General features: G+C 36.1%; 2 protein-coding genes and 1 long non-coding RNA gene across 5 annotated transcripts in view; 2 read left to right on the top strand and 1 right to left on the bottom strand.

The window, feature by feature from the left end:
- The window catches only part of LOC140748034 (uncharacterized), a 126,593-nt gene extending 114,562 nt beyond the window's left edge, over nucleotides 1-12,031 (top strand). For both annotated transcript variants that reach the window (XR_012102916.1, XR_012102917.1), the window contains exon 3: nucleotides 11,659-12,031. This is a non-coding gene — a long non-coding RNA (uncharacterized LOC140748034). The remainder of the gene's footprint in view (nucleotides 1-11,658) is intronic.
- A 1,775-nt stretch (nucleotides 12,032-13,806) lies between these two features.
- On the bottom strand, nucleotides 13,807-15,316 carry Osi21 (osiris 21). 2 transcript variants are annotated; one of them, XM_073080558.1, is made up of 4 exons: nucleotides 14,950-15,316; nucleotides 14,675-14,867; nucleotides 14,373-14,592; nucleotides 13,807-14,132 (listed from the first exon to the last, which is right to left on the bottom strand). In XM_073080558.1, exons 1-4 carry the CDS (start codon nucleotides 15,220-15,222, stop codon nucleotides 14,048-14,050), a joined length of 771 nt encoding a protein of 256 aa, XP_072936659.1. In that variant the 5' UTR covers nucleotides 15,223-15,316; the 3' UTR covers nucleotides 13,807-14,047. The 2 variants fall into 2 exon arrangements, with proteins under 2 accessions (XP_072936659.1, XP_072936660.1); XM_073080559.1 differs by having other exon boundaries at nucleotides 13,807-14,146; nucleotides 14,950-15,315.
- Nucleotides 15,317-17,770: 2,454 nt separating this feature from the next.
- Nucleotides 17,771-19,410, top strand: LOC140747913 (probable RNA methyltransferase CG11342). Its single transcript, XM_073080555.1, has one exon. It carries the CDS (start codon nucleotides 18,506-18,508, stop codon nucleotides 19,214-19,216), a length of 711 nt encoding a protein of 236 aa, XP_072936656.1. The 5' UTR covers nucleotides 17,771-18,505; the 3' UTR covers nucleotides 19,217-19,410.
- The last annotated feature ends 102 nt before the right edge of the window (nucleotides 19,411-19,512 follow it).

Here is a 19,512-nt window from a genome sequence, read left to right as displayed (position 1 = left end):
GTTTTATTCACCCCATACGGCGTCGTAAAAGGCGTAATAACGCGAGGAGGCATCGTGGAAGCAATTACCGATCTGTTATAGTTTGTTACAAAGGCGCCTGTTTATTATCGTTTTATTATCAACTCATTTGCCGAACAAGGACAGTGTTTAATTCAATATGCTTTAAATGTCGTTAATCTCACAAATTTCAAATTACCGTCTATGTATTTATTTCTAAGTTTCTGTACGAAGACCTACGTATAGTATTTTATACTAAAATAGTTTTGTTCGCACGAAACATTTGGAAATATGTATACTTGAAGTCACATAGGCTTGTGTATTTCATTATTTGTTGAAATTTAGCTATCCCCCAACCACGTCATTAGAAAAATTTCAGTCTCATCGGAAATTTTAAGTCGTAGAGACCATGTCCATTCACATTGCTACAACGTACAAATTAACCCGATCTTAAAGTCAATACCACCCTCAAAAAAGATGAAGTGAAAATATAAACTTGTGATTCAATTCGTTAAACAAAAATATGTACTTTCAGTACTTATCACGAACTGCTATGTTTAGATAAAGCGTTCCAACTAAGTCAAGTCTACAGACCTCCGGTACAATCCTATTTGGAGATGGTTATAAATATCTCAAAGTGCATTGCAGTGATTACAAAGCTTGATCGAACTGGTGAATATGGTCGTTTACTAAACGCAAGAGTTATGAGAGCACATTTTTAGATAACTGAAACTTCTTGAAAGGTGGTAAAGCCACTAGTTTTGGGTACGTACCACCGCTAGACCTTTTAGAGCGTGAAGCACTGCCTACGTTTCAGTGGAAGGTTATGGTTTTGACTGACTTACATAATATTTTTTCAATAAAGCTTGTTCTAAAGGGTTGGTTACTGTTACCTGTACAGTACTAAAAGTATTGTTCTATTTAAAGCAGATATCCTTTTACAATGTTTAAAATATACAATGGCTAAGTATAATCGCTCGATAGAGTTACGGAAGCCTGACTGATCGTGCATTTTACACTTTTATATCTTCCTCCCGTATTGCTTTACAGATATGTATTAAAAGCTCAGAACTATGATTACGATCGAGTTTCTATCCGCTGCCTAATCTCGGTGAGTGAACTTTACTTCACGCTTACTGTAAAGTTTTGATTGTTTTGTTGACAATAAAATATGTAGTCTATCTGTAGCATATGGCCACTTTGATGATCAGCGCTGTAGAGAGACTGGGGTTCGATTCTCTGTGGGGCACACATTATTTTTGGTCTAGCTTTTCTATAAAGGAGTTCTAACTTTGTGTATTGGTATACAACGTAAAACCTTGTGTTGTGTGGCCATGAAATGAGTGTGACACTCTAATTTGTGTGTAATTAAGAAGCAGAGTTTTTAATTTTTGTTTGAGTACCTATGAAATTCAGTATTCAGTATGTATATTTGCATTAGTATACGATTGTAATTTATATAATAATTAAAATATAATTTTTAACCGTCTCGTACACAAGAGTTTACTTTAAAAAGTTAAAGATAGATAGCATTAAGTCATAAAACACTAAAACCTAACCAATTAAACGTTATTAAACAAAAGATATGTCATGTACATCTTATCTAAGGGATAAAATAAAGCAAACATCTTAAAATACAAGGCTTATGATTGGTGCACAAAGTTTAAGCAAACTTCGCACCCCATTATAATCATAACGAAATATCATAAGCCCGCCCGCCCTACGAGGAAAAACTGACGCTTGCAGCTCGCCGTCGCCCGCCTACAATATCATAACGGCTCACGATTGGCCGATATAAGTTGATATAATATCATAACGAGTAGGGATTGGGCGCGGGCGTAAGGCGAGCGTCCCGCGTCCCGCGCCTTGTCTTATGGCCTAACGGTTAGTGCATCGCCCGATGTGGCCAGCCTTATAATAAGTTTTACGTTCATACGTTCTCGTACCCTTCCCGCGCTCCTCAATAAATATGTCGGGAGCGCCCCCGCCCGCCCGAGTATGAGCGGTAGGAAATGCCGACCGCCGACCGCCCGAGCCGGATCAATAATAATACTCGCCCATATCTGCAGTGGACTGGATCTGCTTGAGAAAGCGACCGGCCCGCGCCCCCCCGAGCTCCCACCGCCTCTACACAAACAATATAAATCATTTTCCCGACCCTGAGCCGCGGTCACACACATCCACATCGGACCACCGCCGTCGCAAGCCGCACGATCCACCATCGACCATTAACTATCCGAATTTCAACGGAACGCACATTTATATTCACAATACCCAGTTATACAATTTGAAATTTAAACTTTAATTTTGATACATTAGGGACATGTTCCAATACTTGAAGCACCCCGAACTTTAAAAGAAATTTTAACTGTATCAATATTAAGTTAATGACGTGAACAATTAAATATGCATAAACAAAAATAATTGGTACAAAATAGGACTTTTTTTCGATCCTTCCTGACTGTGTTGCTCATCCTACTACTACTAAATTCTTAAAAAGAAATCATCTTTAGTACCCTATAAAAAATCAGGCACCTCTTTAAAAGTCTTTTAAAGAGAGCATAACAATTTTGAAATAACAAATCCATATATTATTATGTATAAAACAAAACATACAATAAATAAATTGAACACTTTCTCAAGAATTCTTCGTTGTTTACAAATTGAGCATAAGAAAGTATTAAGAATTTCCCCAATTTCTATCTGAAATAAATGTTAAGGAGTTTTGTAATTTACTTAAGAATTAAGAGTACCTTTGTAAAAGGTATTTGCTATCATGTTTTATATATAATATTACCAGCTTGATAAATAAGTAAATGTGTTTAAATAAAGGCAAGGTTGGGTATTCAGTTTAGGGGTATGAATTTCGACTTTCCCATTCGAGATCCGGATTCAAACCCATGATACTAGACATCCCAAAACTTAACGAAACGGTTTGGAAAAATATTTTTAAAAATATATTTTATGAACTTTGTCTACTAATATTAATAATATTTATTCAATGAAATGGAATGGAATAATAAATAATAACTTGTTGCACATTTTATTTATAGTTGTAAATATAGCTACAATTTTAAGGTTACATCATTTGGGACCTTGTCCCTATGTCAGTAGTGGATTTAATATTTTTTATTCCTTTCACGACTATATGTGTAACTGTAGTTTCACTTATATGTAGGTTATTCAGAAGTTTACATGAGTTTGCGTGACCATGCATTGTTATATTTCACAGGCAATCTTCCTCAGAATTATATTTTAGAACTACCTACACCGTTGAGGTAAGCCGTAGATATCGCTGAGCTAAATCTTTTATCAAATATTGTGGGGAATCCTCAAGTAATAAATACGCACGAACCCTTCGTGTGCCTTACATTATTCTAGATGAGACACGGTTTCATCGACACCTATTAAATAGATAAATAATTAGATAAAATATTAATAATTATAAATATATATTTTTTACAGTTGTATAAAATTATATTTGAGTATTGAAATGGGAGCTACTTTTAACTTTTAATAAAATGTTAAATATAGAAAGAATTTAATAATGGGAGGTTCGTACGATGTCAAGAGAACCTACAAGAAGTTTCATTATACGTGGCAAAGTGTCGATCGAGCTCGTGGCGATACAGAGCGGGCGAACTTTGCACAATTTATCAAATTGAGTTACTGAGGGGTAATATCGCACAGCGAACGCAATATTGCAGCGCGTGACCGCGTCTGCAATACGCGCTCAATACATCGGCCGGCGCCGAGCCCGGCACGTCCGCCGCCCCGCCCGTCTTCGAGCCGCCCCGGCCCCCGCCCGCCCAACTGACCACCTAGATATTTAGCTAACAATGCCTCGCCGCGAGCGACGGCCACGTACTCCATCCCGCTCCTACCGCCTCCGCTCCCGAACGACCGACAGGGAGCGTCGCGCCGGTCATTGCTATATTTATTGGCGACGCTCATAAGTACGCGGGTCAGGTTATAAGTTTCTACGAAATGAATGGCCGAGCCACGTAGGAGGCGAGTGCCCGTCGCGCTTAACAAGAAAGCTCCTCCACCAGAAACTTGGCAGGGGGCACCACCCCACCCTCGGTAGCGTTATAATTAAAAAACAAAAGAATACAAAGCCACTCAGCCTCTTGGCTGCTGCCGCTCTCATTCGACTTTCGCGCGAAAAAGTGCAATGACTGGAGGGACGGAAATCGATTCATTCTGTTACCTATTCTTAATAAAAGTTGCATGCCGTACTTTTGTGATATGAGTTGCAATCATAAGCCAAAAATATTAAAAAATATTTTTTGTTATAAATGTCTACTTACTATAAATATTACTGTTGTGGCCTAATTTGCTTATAATAATAAATAAAAAAAAAACTAAATTAACGAAAATCAAAAGGACCTATTTCTAACAAGTTACTTACTTACTTTGACAATAGCAGCAGTGGTTAGATAGCTTTACTGTCACGATATTGCAAATATCGAATAAAATTAATTGTACATCATTTATTTTCATTAATTAGTCACGTTAGAATACAAACCTATCGATCTTAATTATAGCCTGGAGAGGACGATCGTTAAGCGATATTGGCCTGAGCAGAACACATGTACTCGACCAAGCAAGGCAATAAAGCGAACGCAAACAAATTTATACTCGTCACAGTCTAATACAAACTTAATCTAGTTGCTTTTCCATCGAAACATGAGTATAAGATAGATTTGTATTATACCAAAGTCAAAATATATCCAGTTGAAAGTAGGTAAGATGTCAAATTCTAAACTAATGTTGGCCCACTAATCAAAATTCAACTTAAACTGTAAAATTTTCCATTTTTTTTACTGATGTTGTGATTTTTAGTGATGTTCATAGCTATTGAATCAAAATAAAAACAAAATCAGTTGGCAAACAAAAGACAAAAAGCGCAATATTGAAGTTCACCCAGAATCATTATTCATATTTCTTATCTTTTAAATGTTTAGTCATCGTAACTAAAGCTCGTCAGTAGCTACCAAGCAAAATTAAAAACAAAGAAAATCTATTGATAAACAAAACAAGGAAATGTTCTTAATTATTTTGTCTTAGCCTATTTATAATAATTTTAGATAGTTATACCTAAAACAAAATCTAAACTTATCGTACACGAAAATAACATTTCAAAAATTTACCATTAAAGGCTATACTAAAACAACATTCTATTCATGAAATCCACTAACTCAATTACTAGGAACTAAATGATTGAATAGTTCCGTGATTCCACTGCATCGCGTAAACCAATTTATTCAAACGCCCAATTAGTATGAACTATTTGTATTGTACGTAACATTTCCTATACAAATCAAATGCACAATTTAATTAAATACTCTTTGGAATTCCTATTTCCTAATTCTAAGCAATATTATAAGCACGCGATTTATTTGTAAAAATGATTACATATTAATTTTCCAGCGCTATTTGATACGAAGATTCTGTAGGGATTTTTTTCGCATAAAAATACACCTTATGTGATTTTTTATGTTATTTTATAGTCTTATTAAAGCGAAATATTTCTAATGAGTGTTTAAAATTATCTGTCTTATCTTAAAATAATAAGAAAAGTAAAGTGTTTTTCTGATGTCAGTTGTATAAAAACCTTTAATTTCGCAAACATTTCCAAAACGGATAAGGTTATTGTACGCGTAAAATGGGTCGATATAAATAAAGGATAAGTCCCATGTGTTGGGTGTTCGTCACAATCCATCCGAGCCGCTTCTATTACAAAGCTCGCAGATGACCGCACTGTTTTATAATTCGAAGGCAACGTCGTCCAGTAACTCCCTGCAGCCTCCCTACTCCCGCTCCCTTGACCATCGACCGACAATTGTAAATGGCACATAAAATAAATGAATGTGCATCGAGACTCGCCTCTGCACCAGACAATATAAATTACAACCGGACGATTATATTCCGCCGGGAATGAAGCGTTTTCCTTCAGATACACATTACATTTTGCGCTGAGGTGGTTGTAAATACGCAGCTGCCCCTTCATTTTGGTGGTTAATGTTCTTGTTTTGTGAGCTCCGTCGACTTAAACGACATCATTGAAAAGTCATGACGTAAATTCTTGTTTATTAAATAACTATAGATTTTTATTACCATTGAGATAAAAGAAATACTTCACGAATGCCCTATTTTTTATTTTTTGTTTTGACAAATTTATGTACATATAAATTAAACTAAATAAATAATATTATTGTAAATTTAAAATCGAATAAAATTTAAAATGAAAAATATACATTTGTTTGTCCCTTATTATAATACTATACTATAATTCAGTCAGCACAAAATGAGTATAATACAAACTTTTCAATCCCATTATTGCTATGAAACTATCCCCTTCAAAGTTCATTCGTACAATCGTTAGTATTATGGCAAATTTCCAATAACATGTCACTTATCCTAGTAAGTGAAATTTATGGTATAATTAGGACGGCAGATTGCTCGCTGAGCATACAAGGCGACATCGTAAATTTGTTCGGGTCCATTAGACCATACCTAACTACTATGACTTCACTAGACGTAGTACGCAAGTCAATAAAAACAGTATTATCCTACACAGTTTTGCTCTTTTATGCTATTTGAAGATGAACATAAAATAGGATTAGGTATGCGTAGAAGTTAAGACAATAAGTTTATGATAATGCCTTTAATATCAAATCTCTTCAACACTTAGAAAGAATAGAGGCAGCGAAAAAAGACCGTTTTGATAAAGTTGAGCTACAGATTCGTTCAAATATCGTTCGTTTTCATCCGTTCCAATTTACTATTAATAATTATAAAACTCGTATTTCATACATATTCCTATTCAGAAATGTAGATATATTAAAAAAGTCTATATAATAAGTAGTAGGTTCGTCTGCAAATTAAAAATGAACATCACAATTTCGCCTCTATATCCGAAAGTAAGGTACGTGCAAACAATTTTGGCGCGCCAAAATATCATCGTATCCTGAAACGCAACACATTATTGTCCGAATTTAGTATTGTGCATTTAGAAAATCACAGAGACTAATCACGAACAGAATGAGTCATTCGATATCACAGACCAGTCATTTGGTCAGTGTCGCAAAACTAATGACACATAATGACGGCCGGCTAACGTCCAGGGGTGGTGCTCGTTGCCGAACGATTCCAGCCTCTGCTACTCGGAGATACAGTTGAGGGGATCCACGCATCAGTCAAGGTCTGTTAGCTGCCAGGGAGGACTTCATTCGGGTACCTCGACCGTCGACCACCTGACCACCCCAGCCACAGCTAATTGGACCTCCCTACGGCATCGTCACAATATTTGATAGTACCTAATTAGATCGCTACGAAAATGACAAATAACGTATTTACGTGTGTTTTATTCTATGTTATGAGAAGATAAATAAAATTGAAACTATTATGCTCATTTAGAATTAAACTTTGTTGATTAACTGAAGATAAAATGAGACTAGCTGAGGGGAAAAGTAAAAAATGTAGAGTCTTTCCTTTTTTTATATTATGGTACACTTAAATTAATACAATACTTAATACTATGTTAACGATATCAGTTCATCAATTTTAATTAGTTTAAAAACCCGATGATTGTTTCAGAATAACGTCAAAATACTTCAATTGAAGACTTGTTTAAATGGATTAAATTAAAATTGCGTGAGCTATGATTGTATCGTTGATAGAGTTATTTGTGTCTTGCAGCTACAATCATGATCATTGTCTCGCACGAGTGGTCCAGTGTTCCGTTCAAACATGCGCATTTTCAGTGGAAAATTCATGTCAACAAGATTCAAGATGATTAAGATCGATTCATACTTATATCGTGTATGAAGTATAATCAAAGCATTCATTTTAATATTTCGAGATTATAAGAAATAGCCAATGGTACCCAGAAATAAAATCGGTAGACGTACATACGTCTGAATGTTTGAATGTAAAACAGATAATATATGATTTATATTTTGCTAACAAACACAGGTAGTAAATACATACACCCACTACGTCTGTTATGTGGTGTACCCGTATATTAAAATAATGCATCTTAAATTAGTCCTTTAGGAGTTTCAAATCATTATTAATAGACTTAACATAGAGTTTCTGTCCTATTTGGCGACAACTCCAAGACATCCATCCAAGTGTCCATGAGCTGCAGTGATTACATAATATTAGATTATTATGTGCAACATTTTTTACGTTTATTAAAATTAGGAATTAATTTTAGCTGTTTTAATTTCGCCTCCAATCGATTCTGTGTTCTTCATGCTAGCCAAGTGCTCTCAATTCTTTACGTATAAAAATATTTAATCTCTTAGACGAATAAATCTGACATTAAACCATACTCCTCGTTTCAGATGAGTGCCCACTGTTCCAATAACGCATGCGCGTGCGCACGTATCATATTGCACTCCCGTTCGTAGTATATTCAATGTAATTCAATCAGTTATTATGTGCTCAGTTAAAGTAGGGTTCATTAAAAATAAATTTAAAACAATTTCTTATTTGCTAATTATTTATTTAGAAAACATATATATACAGAACATTATAATTTAAAATTCTATAAAATTGTCCGGATTTGCCAAAAAAATGTATCATGTACTCTATATCCGATATTTAAAATTATAACAAAATCTCAAGCTTGGGATTATGTCTCCAGATTTGTGATTTACAAATTAAGATTTTGGCAGAATATTTAGTTGTAAAAATCAAAAAAGGTTTAATAGAATGGTCTCTTAGTCATACTTTTTTCTCTTATTCTTCCTCGCTAAATATTTGACCTCCATTAAATATATCCATATTTAATTTAAAAAAATAACAACTGTACCCTTACCATGAGTTTTTATGTTTTGACAAATATGACTTTTTTGGTATTTGTTTACGTATTGGCCCATATAATTTCCAAGTTCTTTTTGTCTGCCTCACATGTTCGCAAAAAAAGAGAGACAAAACATAAAGCGCCATGTTGTCAATTTAGACATTGAATGTTACGTTACTGACACTATAGTTCTATAGTCACTATAGTGCTAGGGGCGCTGATTGGAAATTGTATGGGCAAATACGTAAACAAATACCAAAACAGTCATATTTGTGAAAACGTAAAAACTCATGGTAAGGGTACTGGTCAAATCATTATTTTTCACGCTTTAATCTTTTACTTAACGTTACACCTCATATTATGTTTAGCTACTTGTTAATAGTAAAAGTATTAATGTTCTACGTTGGCTACACTTCAATCACGCTGCGCGCGTGATCGCGGTTCACTGCGCGCTATCTCGGACGACTGCCCCACTGCGCCGATAACCATGCGCGTACGCACCTAGAAAATTACGCGTTAGTTCTATAATTCTTCATTCTATCCTATCTAATGAAAGTAGCAAACGCGCGTACAATTCATCTAATGTTACGTTGTCACTGCCATAAAATTTTTAGATCGAAAAAAACTAGTGCTATCATCGTGGTTAGTAAATCTCATTAATACGTTTTTAACATATAAGCACCTTAGGTAAATACGCTAGAAGTTTCCAACAAAAGTAACCCGAAGTAAGTCGAAAACTGTTAAAAGTTCGTACATACTCTACGTGAACGATTTAAAAAAAAGGATGCATACATTTCTCATTCATCATAATGCGTAGCTCATAAGGTAATACCTGTTGAATATATTAGCTTTGAATACAATAATACAAACATAGTTATTAATTTGGAAGGAATATGTATGAGTAGATTAAACCAATGAAACCACGCTCAAATCATTCATGCTATACTCACTAATACAGATATAAGTTATTTACCACAAGCAATAAAAACTATATTACAGAGTTTCTGTAACACCATACATTTTTTCTCTACCATCGTCAACCCATTATTGTCCCACTGCTGGCAGTGATCTCCTATCAGTGTTAGAGGATTTTAGGCCATAGTCCACCGCACTGGCCAAGTGCGAATTGTTACACTTCACACACACTTGAAAACGTTTTTATCTTTTTAGAACCTACACGTATGTAGGTTTCCTCACGTTTTCCTTTATCATCCAAGCAAGTGACAACCGCTGCCTATCATTGTTTTTCCCTAACATTGCAATGATATGTATCTATAAATAAATTAAATTTCAGTATCTTTAATGAGTGAAAATTAGAAAGTGATACCACTTGCTATGCCATTCGAAATGCAATATTGCAATAATTCCATTACAAACAAGCGCGTGTACGAATACTTTCACTTGGTATTTTCTTAACGAGGAAAACTTTCTTGACGTTTTTATACATTTTGGTTAAGGAACTATCGGTCGTAAGTATTACCAGCGTGCACGATTATGGATAACGTGTCATTGCGTAAAACAACTATTATAGATATATAACATGCTATGTAATTATTATATGGCGAAAAAAAATACATATTTTGGATATTTAACTAAAACAAATCATTTATCAATGGACAATTCAAAATTTTCCTAAACAATAAATTCAAATTTGACTCTAAGCTTATCATATACAATTGATATAGTGATGTAGTGAATCATCATCAAGGTAGATAATCATCTAAATTAAATAGATACAATTTCAATTAAATAGAGAGAATTCAAAATTTTCCTAAACAATAAATTCAAATTTGACTCTAAGCTTATCATATACAATTGATATATTGATGTAATGAATCATCATCAAAGTAGATAATCATCTAAATTAAATAGATACAGGTTATGATTAGGAGGGATACGATCTAAATATGACATAGCTTCGTATAGGCCCGTCTGATGAATTAGTAGATTCGTCATAATTTAATAAAACAGGAAAAACAGACATTAATAGTCTCCAGTTAATAAAGGTTAAGAAGCGTTATTTAAAAAAAGATTTACACCGAAATTTTAACGACGAACAGAAAACAATAAGATGATTACTGTTCTGGCACCGTACGGACAGACAGTACATAGATATACGGAATGGGGTGGGAGCGGACGTGTACGGAGATAGAAATGAAATTGATGAACTTTTCTCGCAGCAATAATGGCTTTGGCACGTACCAACATAATTCCCAACAAAACTTCCTCGCAGCGCCTCGCCCGCCCAAACACAGGGTTGAACATGGCCAGTGTCCACGTGTGGATATGTGGAATTAAATGGGGTATTTTAATATGTGTTACATAGAATAAGTCATAATCATAATTACTGAAAGATTTTATAAGCAACCACTGCTTGTGGGACCTCGAATGTCAGACTATAGGGATGTCCAACAACCACGCCTAAGTTTCAAACAAAAATCAGTTTCATTGTTATACTGGTTAAATTCTGGTGAAACACCAACTATTACCTGCTAATAAAGAGCGAATCATGCGTATGGAGAATATAATGGAAGTCATTTTTTCCTGAATTAGCAACAATTAACTATTATTTAACAATTGCATTTATATAATTACATATAATATGTTTAAATAAATGACCAAATTTACACGTCAAACTTAAATATAAGTATTAAAATCGTTGTTTAAAGATAAAACGATTTTAATACTTACATACTTGTTCAAATATTATCTAACTTAAGAAATTATTAATATCCTACATTAATAAAAAGCTCAACTGCAAAAACGAGAGACGCTATGAATAATATTAATACGTACTAAAACATGTTATAAATGTAAAGTTAACATAATAATTTGGACTTTTACAGCCCTGGCGGAAAGGACAACGGACGGCGGCGAGCAAAGAAGGGAGCGTACATCCAATATAAGAAGAGAACAAAATAGGTTTATGTCGGATACTTTGACCATTCGCCCGTAAAGTAACTTCGCTGGGCGAGTGACGACCGTGCTCTCATATCTTATAGTCATGGTCTAAATACTGATACGATGTACGATACTTACATAAGAACTGGGATATCGATATGTGATTATGAATTTTAATAACAGAGGTTAATAATGTACGATAATTATTTGTCTGGGATATCGATAAGTGATTATGAATTTAATAGAGGTTAATAATGTAACCGAACTACGAATATATGCGCACACGTAAAAATACATAAGATAATTTTACATTATTATTTTAAGGAAATATCCTTAAAATAATAATGTAAAATTAAATTTGGATAAATATATCCAAATAAAATTTAATACTGAGGACGTCACTATTATCTACTTACATGGAGTCTACAAAATAAATTATTGAAAATATGTACCGTATATTGTCGATTAAAATGGGCAAACTATATTTAAAATAAAGTTCAATTTAAATTTTATATGGTCACTGCAGGGAATTAAAGCCTCATTAGCTAGTCTTCGCGTGTCTAGAATCGTGACGGTTAGCCTAATTCGAGACGTATAAAGTATTGAGGACCCTGGCTTGACTGACACCTGATCCAGGACACCGGCATATTAGTTAATGCAGACTACCTCCCGGGGGAGATCATGTCTCTGATGCACTCAGCTCCCATATAGGTAATATTAATATAGCCTATGTGGTCTCTCGCGTATCTGTATTAAGATAGTTTGGATTAATTAATCAAATTTTACTAATTAAAATGATATGCGGAGGATTGCAATAAAAACTATCAAAGATTCGTCGCTAACCCAATATTGCCCTATAACTGGACTTGAGTATCCTCTTAGAAGAAGGGTTTAGGCCATAGAACACCGCGCTGAACATCAGATCAAAGATTCAGTGCACTGTAAAGTTTGTAAAAAGTATGTAGATACAGTGCATAATGTATCGCTTTCAAAAAATCGACATCTGTGTTTAGGCAGTACTAGTAATCAGCACGGCGAGTCAGGACTAGATAATTTGAAATACGGCATAGTAATCACGTGAATTGGTGTTCCTGAAGCAAGAATGAAGCCAACGTCACCGCCAATGCACCGCTTAATCAGGGCTGGCCCGCCCGCCCTATATTTGCGTATGCAAAGAGACTCCGGCCACATTAACTATGCCATATAGCCAACGTAGCGTGCACCGATTGGGCAAACACATATCTGCATTATAAACAGCGTTCGGGCGCACAAACGCGCAATGTGGTCGGCCTTTACCGGCACACGACTAATCAACGAGCTGACCTTCCGCAGCCGAACAAACGGTACACCACACTCAGCTGCTCCTCTCAATCGAAAATAGACACACATCCGTTTATTTACACGCGCTACCGCACAAATTTTCTCTCAGCTACCGGCTTCAAATGAAAACTTTACTCATCCTGAAGCGCCAACCCGGATGAAAGAATTTCTCATTATCCATTTAATGGGTCAACATGGCGTAAAAAGCAATAGATCGCCGCATCACCCCGATGTTTAATAAAGCAGAACAGATCAAAACCACTAACGTTCTAACAGTTTCTATGCATGCATGTGCAGTGAATCGATTAAAACTTTCTACTTTCCACGTTCATAGGCACTGCACCCACATTAACGGAAAATCTAACATATTTCTTCGACTCCTCTCCGCTAGAGCGAATAAAGAAAGCAGATAAGTATAATTAATAAAAACGTCGACTATTTACACTAACACATGACGTGCGATACTATCGCAAATCAAACTCTATCTAGCTGAGCCAATAAATAGATCTGACTTGATAAACGTATCTGCTTTAGATATTAGGTTTATAAATTTATCAGTCACGATTTTTGAATTAACTCTCTTTATACATTAAGTATGTAATTGTAGAGATCTATTGAGATCTCTACAATTACATACTTAATGCAATGATGTACTACAACATACATATAGTAAAAATGCCTGTTAATAATATAATCTCAGTAACTGTCATTATATTAAATATTGTTTTTAGGTACATCTAAGTATATAACTTGTATCGGAAAATAAAACAACATTTCCATATTTCTTTTTTATTAACTCTTAGATCACTTTAGTAAATTAATTTACATTAACATATACCTATAACCGTAGTCACAAATAAATAAATTACAATAAATTATTTACTGACATAGATTTGATAACAACGTGGACGACGGGCTGTTGTAAGTCGGTTGTCCACTAGGTGGACGGTACTTTGGTTTGAGGTCATTTGTGGGTTCGGGTGGAGGCCCAGGGCTGGCTCGCGGATGGGTGGGCTACTCGCTCGCCGTCGTCTGCTCGTAGTACCGATATGGATCCACAGCTCCTGATTTCAGTGGCCTCACCACATATAGATTCCGCCTTCGAATTAAAGACTAGAATTAAAATAAGGGGTTACATTCAGTACACAATTCATACACAAAAAAAATAACTTGCAAAATTTTGATTTACAAGTGAAGTTAAATCGATTTTTTAAAGAACATCCAATTATTTAAAAATCCAAACTAACGAATTATTCATCAAAAATATGCGACTATTCGATTAGATACTTTTATGCGAATTGAAAGAAAAATTGTTATAGAAATTTATTTAAAATCTTACCTATGGTGTCCATCTGCGTGAACTTGGAAAGTGGTTTCGCCGGTAGCACCATCGTGACTGAATAACTTCTTCAGGGCAATAATACCCGCGATGGTGAGTGCCACCTTACTGGCGATGAGGGCTTTGCCGGCAATAGCAGCCAAGGTCTTCAGAGCCATACCTCCCACAATGCTAACGGTTGTGAAAATACCGAGCAATAAGTAGGGCAGGACCTTTTTACCTACACAAAATTGTTACGATTAATTGTTGATATTCTTCTTTAGTTAATAAATGAATAGCACAATATAGAATGGAATACACACCTCTACCTCTACCTTCTGACGCCATATCCATTGAAATAGTATGTGTATCCATCAGCTGCTCGAATTTACTACGTAACATGGTGTCGAGCTTCTCTTCAGTTGACATACCAGCGAGGAAACGAGGCTCCGCTACCGCGGCCGGCGCGTCAGCCTGCTTTACCAACGTCAGCCCGTCGGCGAGCTGTACGCTATCCTGTGTAACAACAAAATATTAGATAACACTGTCTTTGTCACTTGAAACTTCACATATGTTTCACTGATAACACTGAATTCACCTGCTCCACTGCCCTTGTGAGCGCCGTTAAGGCTTTGCCCTTCAAACACATAGTTAAGTGTTTTTGCGCACTGCAATCGTCGTAAACTTTCTGTAAAACTGCAAACTCCGCGGATGGCCACCATGAACTCTCATCAGCTCTGCCACTGTCAACTTCATTCTGTGCAGAATCTTCAACTTCCATCCTACGGGATCTTCTCGGTCCGTGGACATGTCCGGAAGCTAACGCCACACAGATAACAGAAACGACGGCTATCCGAAAAGTGGAGCACATTTTTGTTACGTTACGCACACAACACTAAAGACAAACTTTGACGTATATCAGGGTGACCTAACGGCGACTGACGGCCGGTGCAAGTGGTGCGAGCTTATAACGGCTAGCCACTTGGCTGAGCACTACGGCACCACCAAACATCCGCCATTCCGCACCAATTCTCGTGCACGCGCACTTACGTAACTGAACTTGAAAATGATTGAGAACCATTTTCCAAGTGAATTTCTCCGATACAATTTATGACAAAAAGCGAGACGTATACGTTACCAATTATACTGTGTGTGGCATTTCTCGTTTAGTGTGTGTGGAATAGTGTAATTACGGATGAGTTTGCGTGTGCCGCGAGGAACGTTCGGTCCCACGTTTCACTCACGGACGACCGGCTTCAGTCTATTAGACGTGGTTCCATCTATTATTCCAATTGTTATTTCAGTCTCTATCGATACACCCACAGGGTGCAAGTTTAATATGTCGCAGCCCCGCACCCGGGCTCAAGCCAGCGGCCGGCGTGGCTGAGGATGTACGTCAACATAAGGAACAGTGTATATTTATGATTAAGAGAAAGTAAAAGTTTAACTGCTTCGATTAATTAAATTATACAAAACATATACAAATTTAATGAAGTTTGTTTCATTGTATATATATTATCATAAGTAGGTACCTACTATTGTCTGTTATTTATTCGTCATCATCTACAATGTAGATTCTTCATATTGTACCAAACTAATGTCGCTGCAGGGTGCAATGATAGCCTAGTGGGTGCAGTGATAGCCTAGTGGATAAGAGACTCGGCCTCTCGATCGAGGGGTCCGAGGTTCAAATCCCAGGCACGCACCTCTGATTTTTCAAAGTTATGTGCGTATTAGAAATTAATTATCACTTGCTTAAACGGTGAAGGAAAACATCGTGAGGATACCTACATGCCTGAGAGATAAATAAAAAAAACTCTAAGGTATGTGAAATCTACCAATACGCACTTGGCCAGCGCGGTGGACTATGGCCTAATCCTTCTCAAGCTGAGAGAAGACCCGTGCCCAGCAGTGGGACAGTAATGGGTTGAAGATGATGATGATGAATATTGTCGCTCATGTTGGTAACTACCTATAAATAACATCATCAGTCCCACTGTCAGGGTCTACTGCCTGAATGAGAAGGGCTTAGGTCATAGTCTACTTTGCTTACGAAATACGGAGTCTATCAACTTCACACATCCTTTGATAAGTAGGTACGTTTAAGTACATACGGAGGATTTCCCGCAACGTTTTTCTTTTTGAATAATAGTAACAAATAAACATATACCTCACCTGTTGTAAAGTGATTCACAGGTAAAGATACTTGAAACCTTTATGATTTGGACCTGGTAGTCCAATAGGCAATAGGCGGGTCAAATCTGCGGAAGAAAAGATGGCACATGAAGCCGAAAAACCCTCGAGCAAAAAATACGTTGAAATGCAACTGGCACAATAGATGATGACCTGGTCAAAATAGCGGACCGTCATTGGATGAGAATGGAAAATGACCAGCCTAAATGGAAACACTGTGGGGAGATATACATCTCCTGAGTGGAGACCTAGCAGTGAGTAAAAAAACGCTGAAAAAGAAAAAAGGAATAGGTAAGTTGTTACTTGTCCAAAAATAAAATATTTCGTATTTACCATGGTTTACCTTTACCAGATTTTACATAATACAATACTGCTGGACTTTTGTGATAAGACAGAAAAACATGTCGCTGTAGTATCGCCACAAGAAAATTTCAGAGGTAGAACTCTATCTCCCTAGTAACTAATAATTCCTTAACTTCAGATATCCGGATATACGTTTGTTCGCGTGGATTCATAATTAATAACTTAGGCAAATAGATATACTAAAATTCTAAAATTCATAGAAATTGCTATTGTTACTTATTTTCAGTTCTATTCATTGTGTAGACACGCGAAGATTACATTCTTACTGTATGTACCTACTGTACCATTTACGGCGTCAGAGTAAAGTTATGACTACTAGGTATATAGTCACATATCCATGTAATATAATTTTATAATTTAAGTAAGTAAATCTTAAGTAAATACCTAAAACAAGCTTTTATGTTTAAAAAAAAATGTCTGGTTAGAATATAAGTATTAGGACAAGGGGAAGATATCAAGACGAAGAAAATAAAAAATAAATAGTGCACCAAAACGATAAAAGCACGCCCAAAAGATAAGCAATATACTAACATTAGGTATAAAATGTACGGTCTCTGTAGTTCCGGGACCAGAATAGGACTACGGTATCTCCTGCCAGTCGTAAGAGGCGACTAAAAGGGGCTTCCGGGGTTGCGGGTCGTAAGAGTGGGAGCTCGAACCGCCCGGACAGCGACCCCGGGAAGGACGGCGGTATGTGTGGTCGCATACCGTTGTGCACACCAGACGGTGTGGCGAGCGTCACGCTCACCTGGGCGGAGCCCGACGGGGCAACGCGCTAAGTGGACTCCGGTTGCGTTCCTCTGGAGATCCCGGAGTCCTCTACGCAGCGCCGAGGACGGCTACCGGGGGGGTTTTAGTGCGGTAAGAATCCCACATAACCCCGTGCCGCTCCCACGGCACAGGGTACCTTTTGAAGGTTTCCCCCTCGTAAACAAAAATAAAAAAAGGTGTAAAATGTACAATTGTACATATTAGTTATAAGTAAATCTTTTGTTATTAAGTTAAAACCAAACTGATAAATGAAGCAGACTCTCTAAAAGCAGATAGATATGCTGGCTTAAATTTAAAATGTGATCGCAGACTATTAATTACCTCCTATATAAAATTATTTTACTTATATGGATATATGTCATTTAAAATATTTTGTTCAAGTTATAAAGCTCCTCTACCATTACCGTTTCAAATGGTGTTCAGCGCCATCTAGATCACAGTATACGAAATAGGGAGTAGTTGCCTATAGAAGCACTAAAGATGTCGGTGTTCCCAAAAAAATCTGATGTGGGAAAAAGGGACCCAAGAAATAATGCAACAGTATCAAAACAATTCATAATATTTGGAGATGGAAAAAACTAAAGAATCCGCATAAATTTTAAGTATTAAAATAAAAAAAACGGTGACGGTCAGCAAAACACGACGAAAGCGGAAAGTCACGAACGTGTCATGTGGTTGTCAATGTGTTGTCATTGTCATTTGTCATTTCTGTGACGTTGGTGTTATTGTATTTGTATTAAATAAAGTTAATTCAAATTGATAATATACATCTACAATCGTATAAAACGTCACTTTAGCTGATAATATACCAATCCACAAGAAATACAATGCCTCAAGTGCAAGGTGCAGAAATAGACCCAGGTGCAGTCATACATGGAAACTTTATAAACTACTATTCGTTCCACCCTTCTCATGAGCGAACCGTTAACTTTCACCCTTCTATGTTACCTACACCACTCCCAAACGAAGACGTAGTGTGCTTGGATGTGGGTTGCAATACTGGAGAATTAACCAAGGAATTATATAATTACTTGCTAAGCATATACCCTTTATCAAATATAAAAATACTAGCAGTGGACATTGACCCAATACTTATAGAAAGAGCTATGGAACAAAATGATAACTCAAATATTACGTATATTGCTCTAGATATAATGTCTAATGAAGGCCAAGAAAAAATAAAAAACTTCCTCAAATCCCACAACAAAAAGAAATTTGATGTCATTTTCTGTTTCTCAGTTACAATGTGGATTCATATAAATAAAGGAGATGATGGACTAGAAGAGTTTTTAAAAACCATTACAACCCTTTCAAGATCCATTGTGGTGGAGCCACAGCCCTGGAAATGTTACGGAAAGGCCCAGAGACGATTGAAGAGGGCTGGCAGTTGTTTTCCACTGTTCGATAAACTTAAAATAAGAAATGATGTTGATACAGTCATTGAAACCATTTTATTACAGAATAACACAGTAAAAGTTTATGAATCACCATATTCTGCTTGGAACAGAAAAATACAAAGTTTTCATGTAACATTCTAAAATGAGTCAGTGTTCAAAGCATATTTTCATAAATTGTGAAACTGCCCTCCATTAATAATCAAAGAACTATTTTATTGTGATAAGACTACATCCTAAATAATATTACAGAAATGAGCAGGCACTAAATTTTTATCATACAAACCCTTAAAATTGAGAAAAATATTACTAGAGTTATTTGTATATTAAAGTTTAACACAATTAATTAGTGTATAAGAATCTTAATTTTCCTTTAGGTATTATGTGAATACTTTTATTATACTTAAAAGTATTTTAATAACTTTAGGGATCTCTTAAAA

This window comes from Epargyreus clarus, unplaced genomic scaffold (assembly GCF_041222505.1).
Source record: "Epargyreus clarus isolate Ecla_fem2 unplaced genomic scaffold, WU_Ecla_fem_2.2 ptg000015l, whole genome shotgun sequence".
Taxonomy (NCBI): Eukaryota; Metazoa; Arthropoda; class Insecta; order Lepidoptera; family Hesperiidae; genus Epargyreus; species Epargyreus clarus.
Note: the sequence above shows the minus strand (reverse complement) of the source record. Positions and strands in the feature narration are given on the sequence as shown.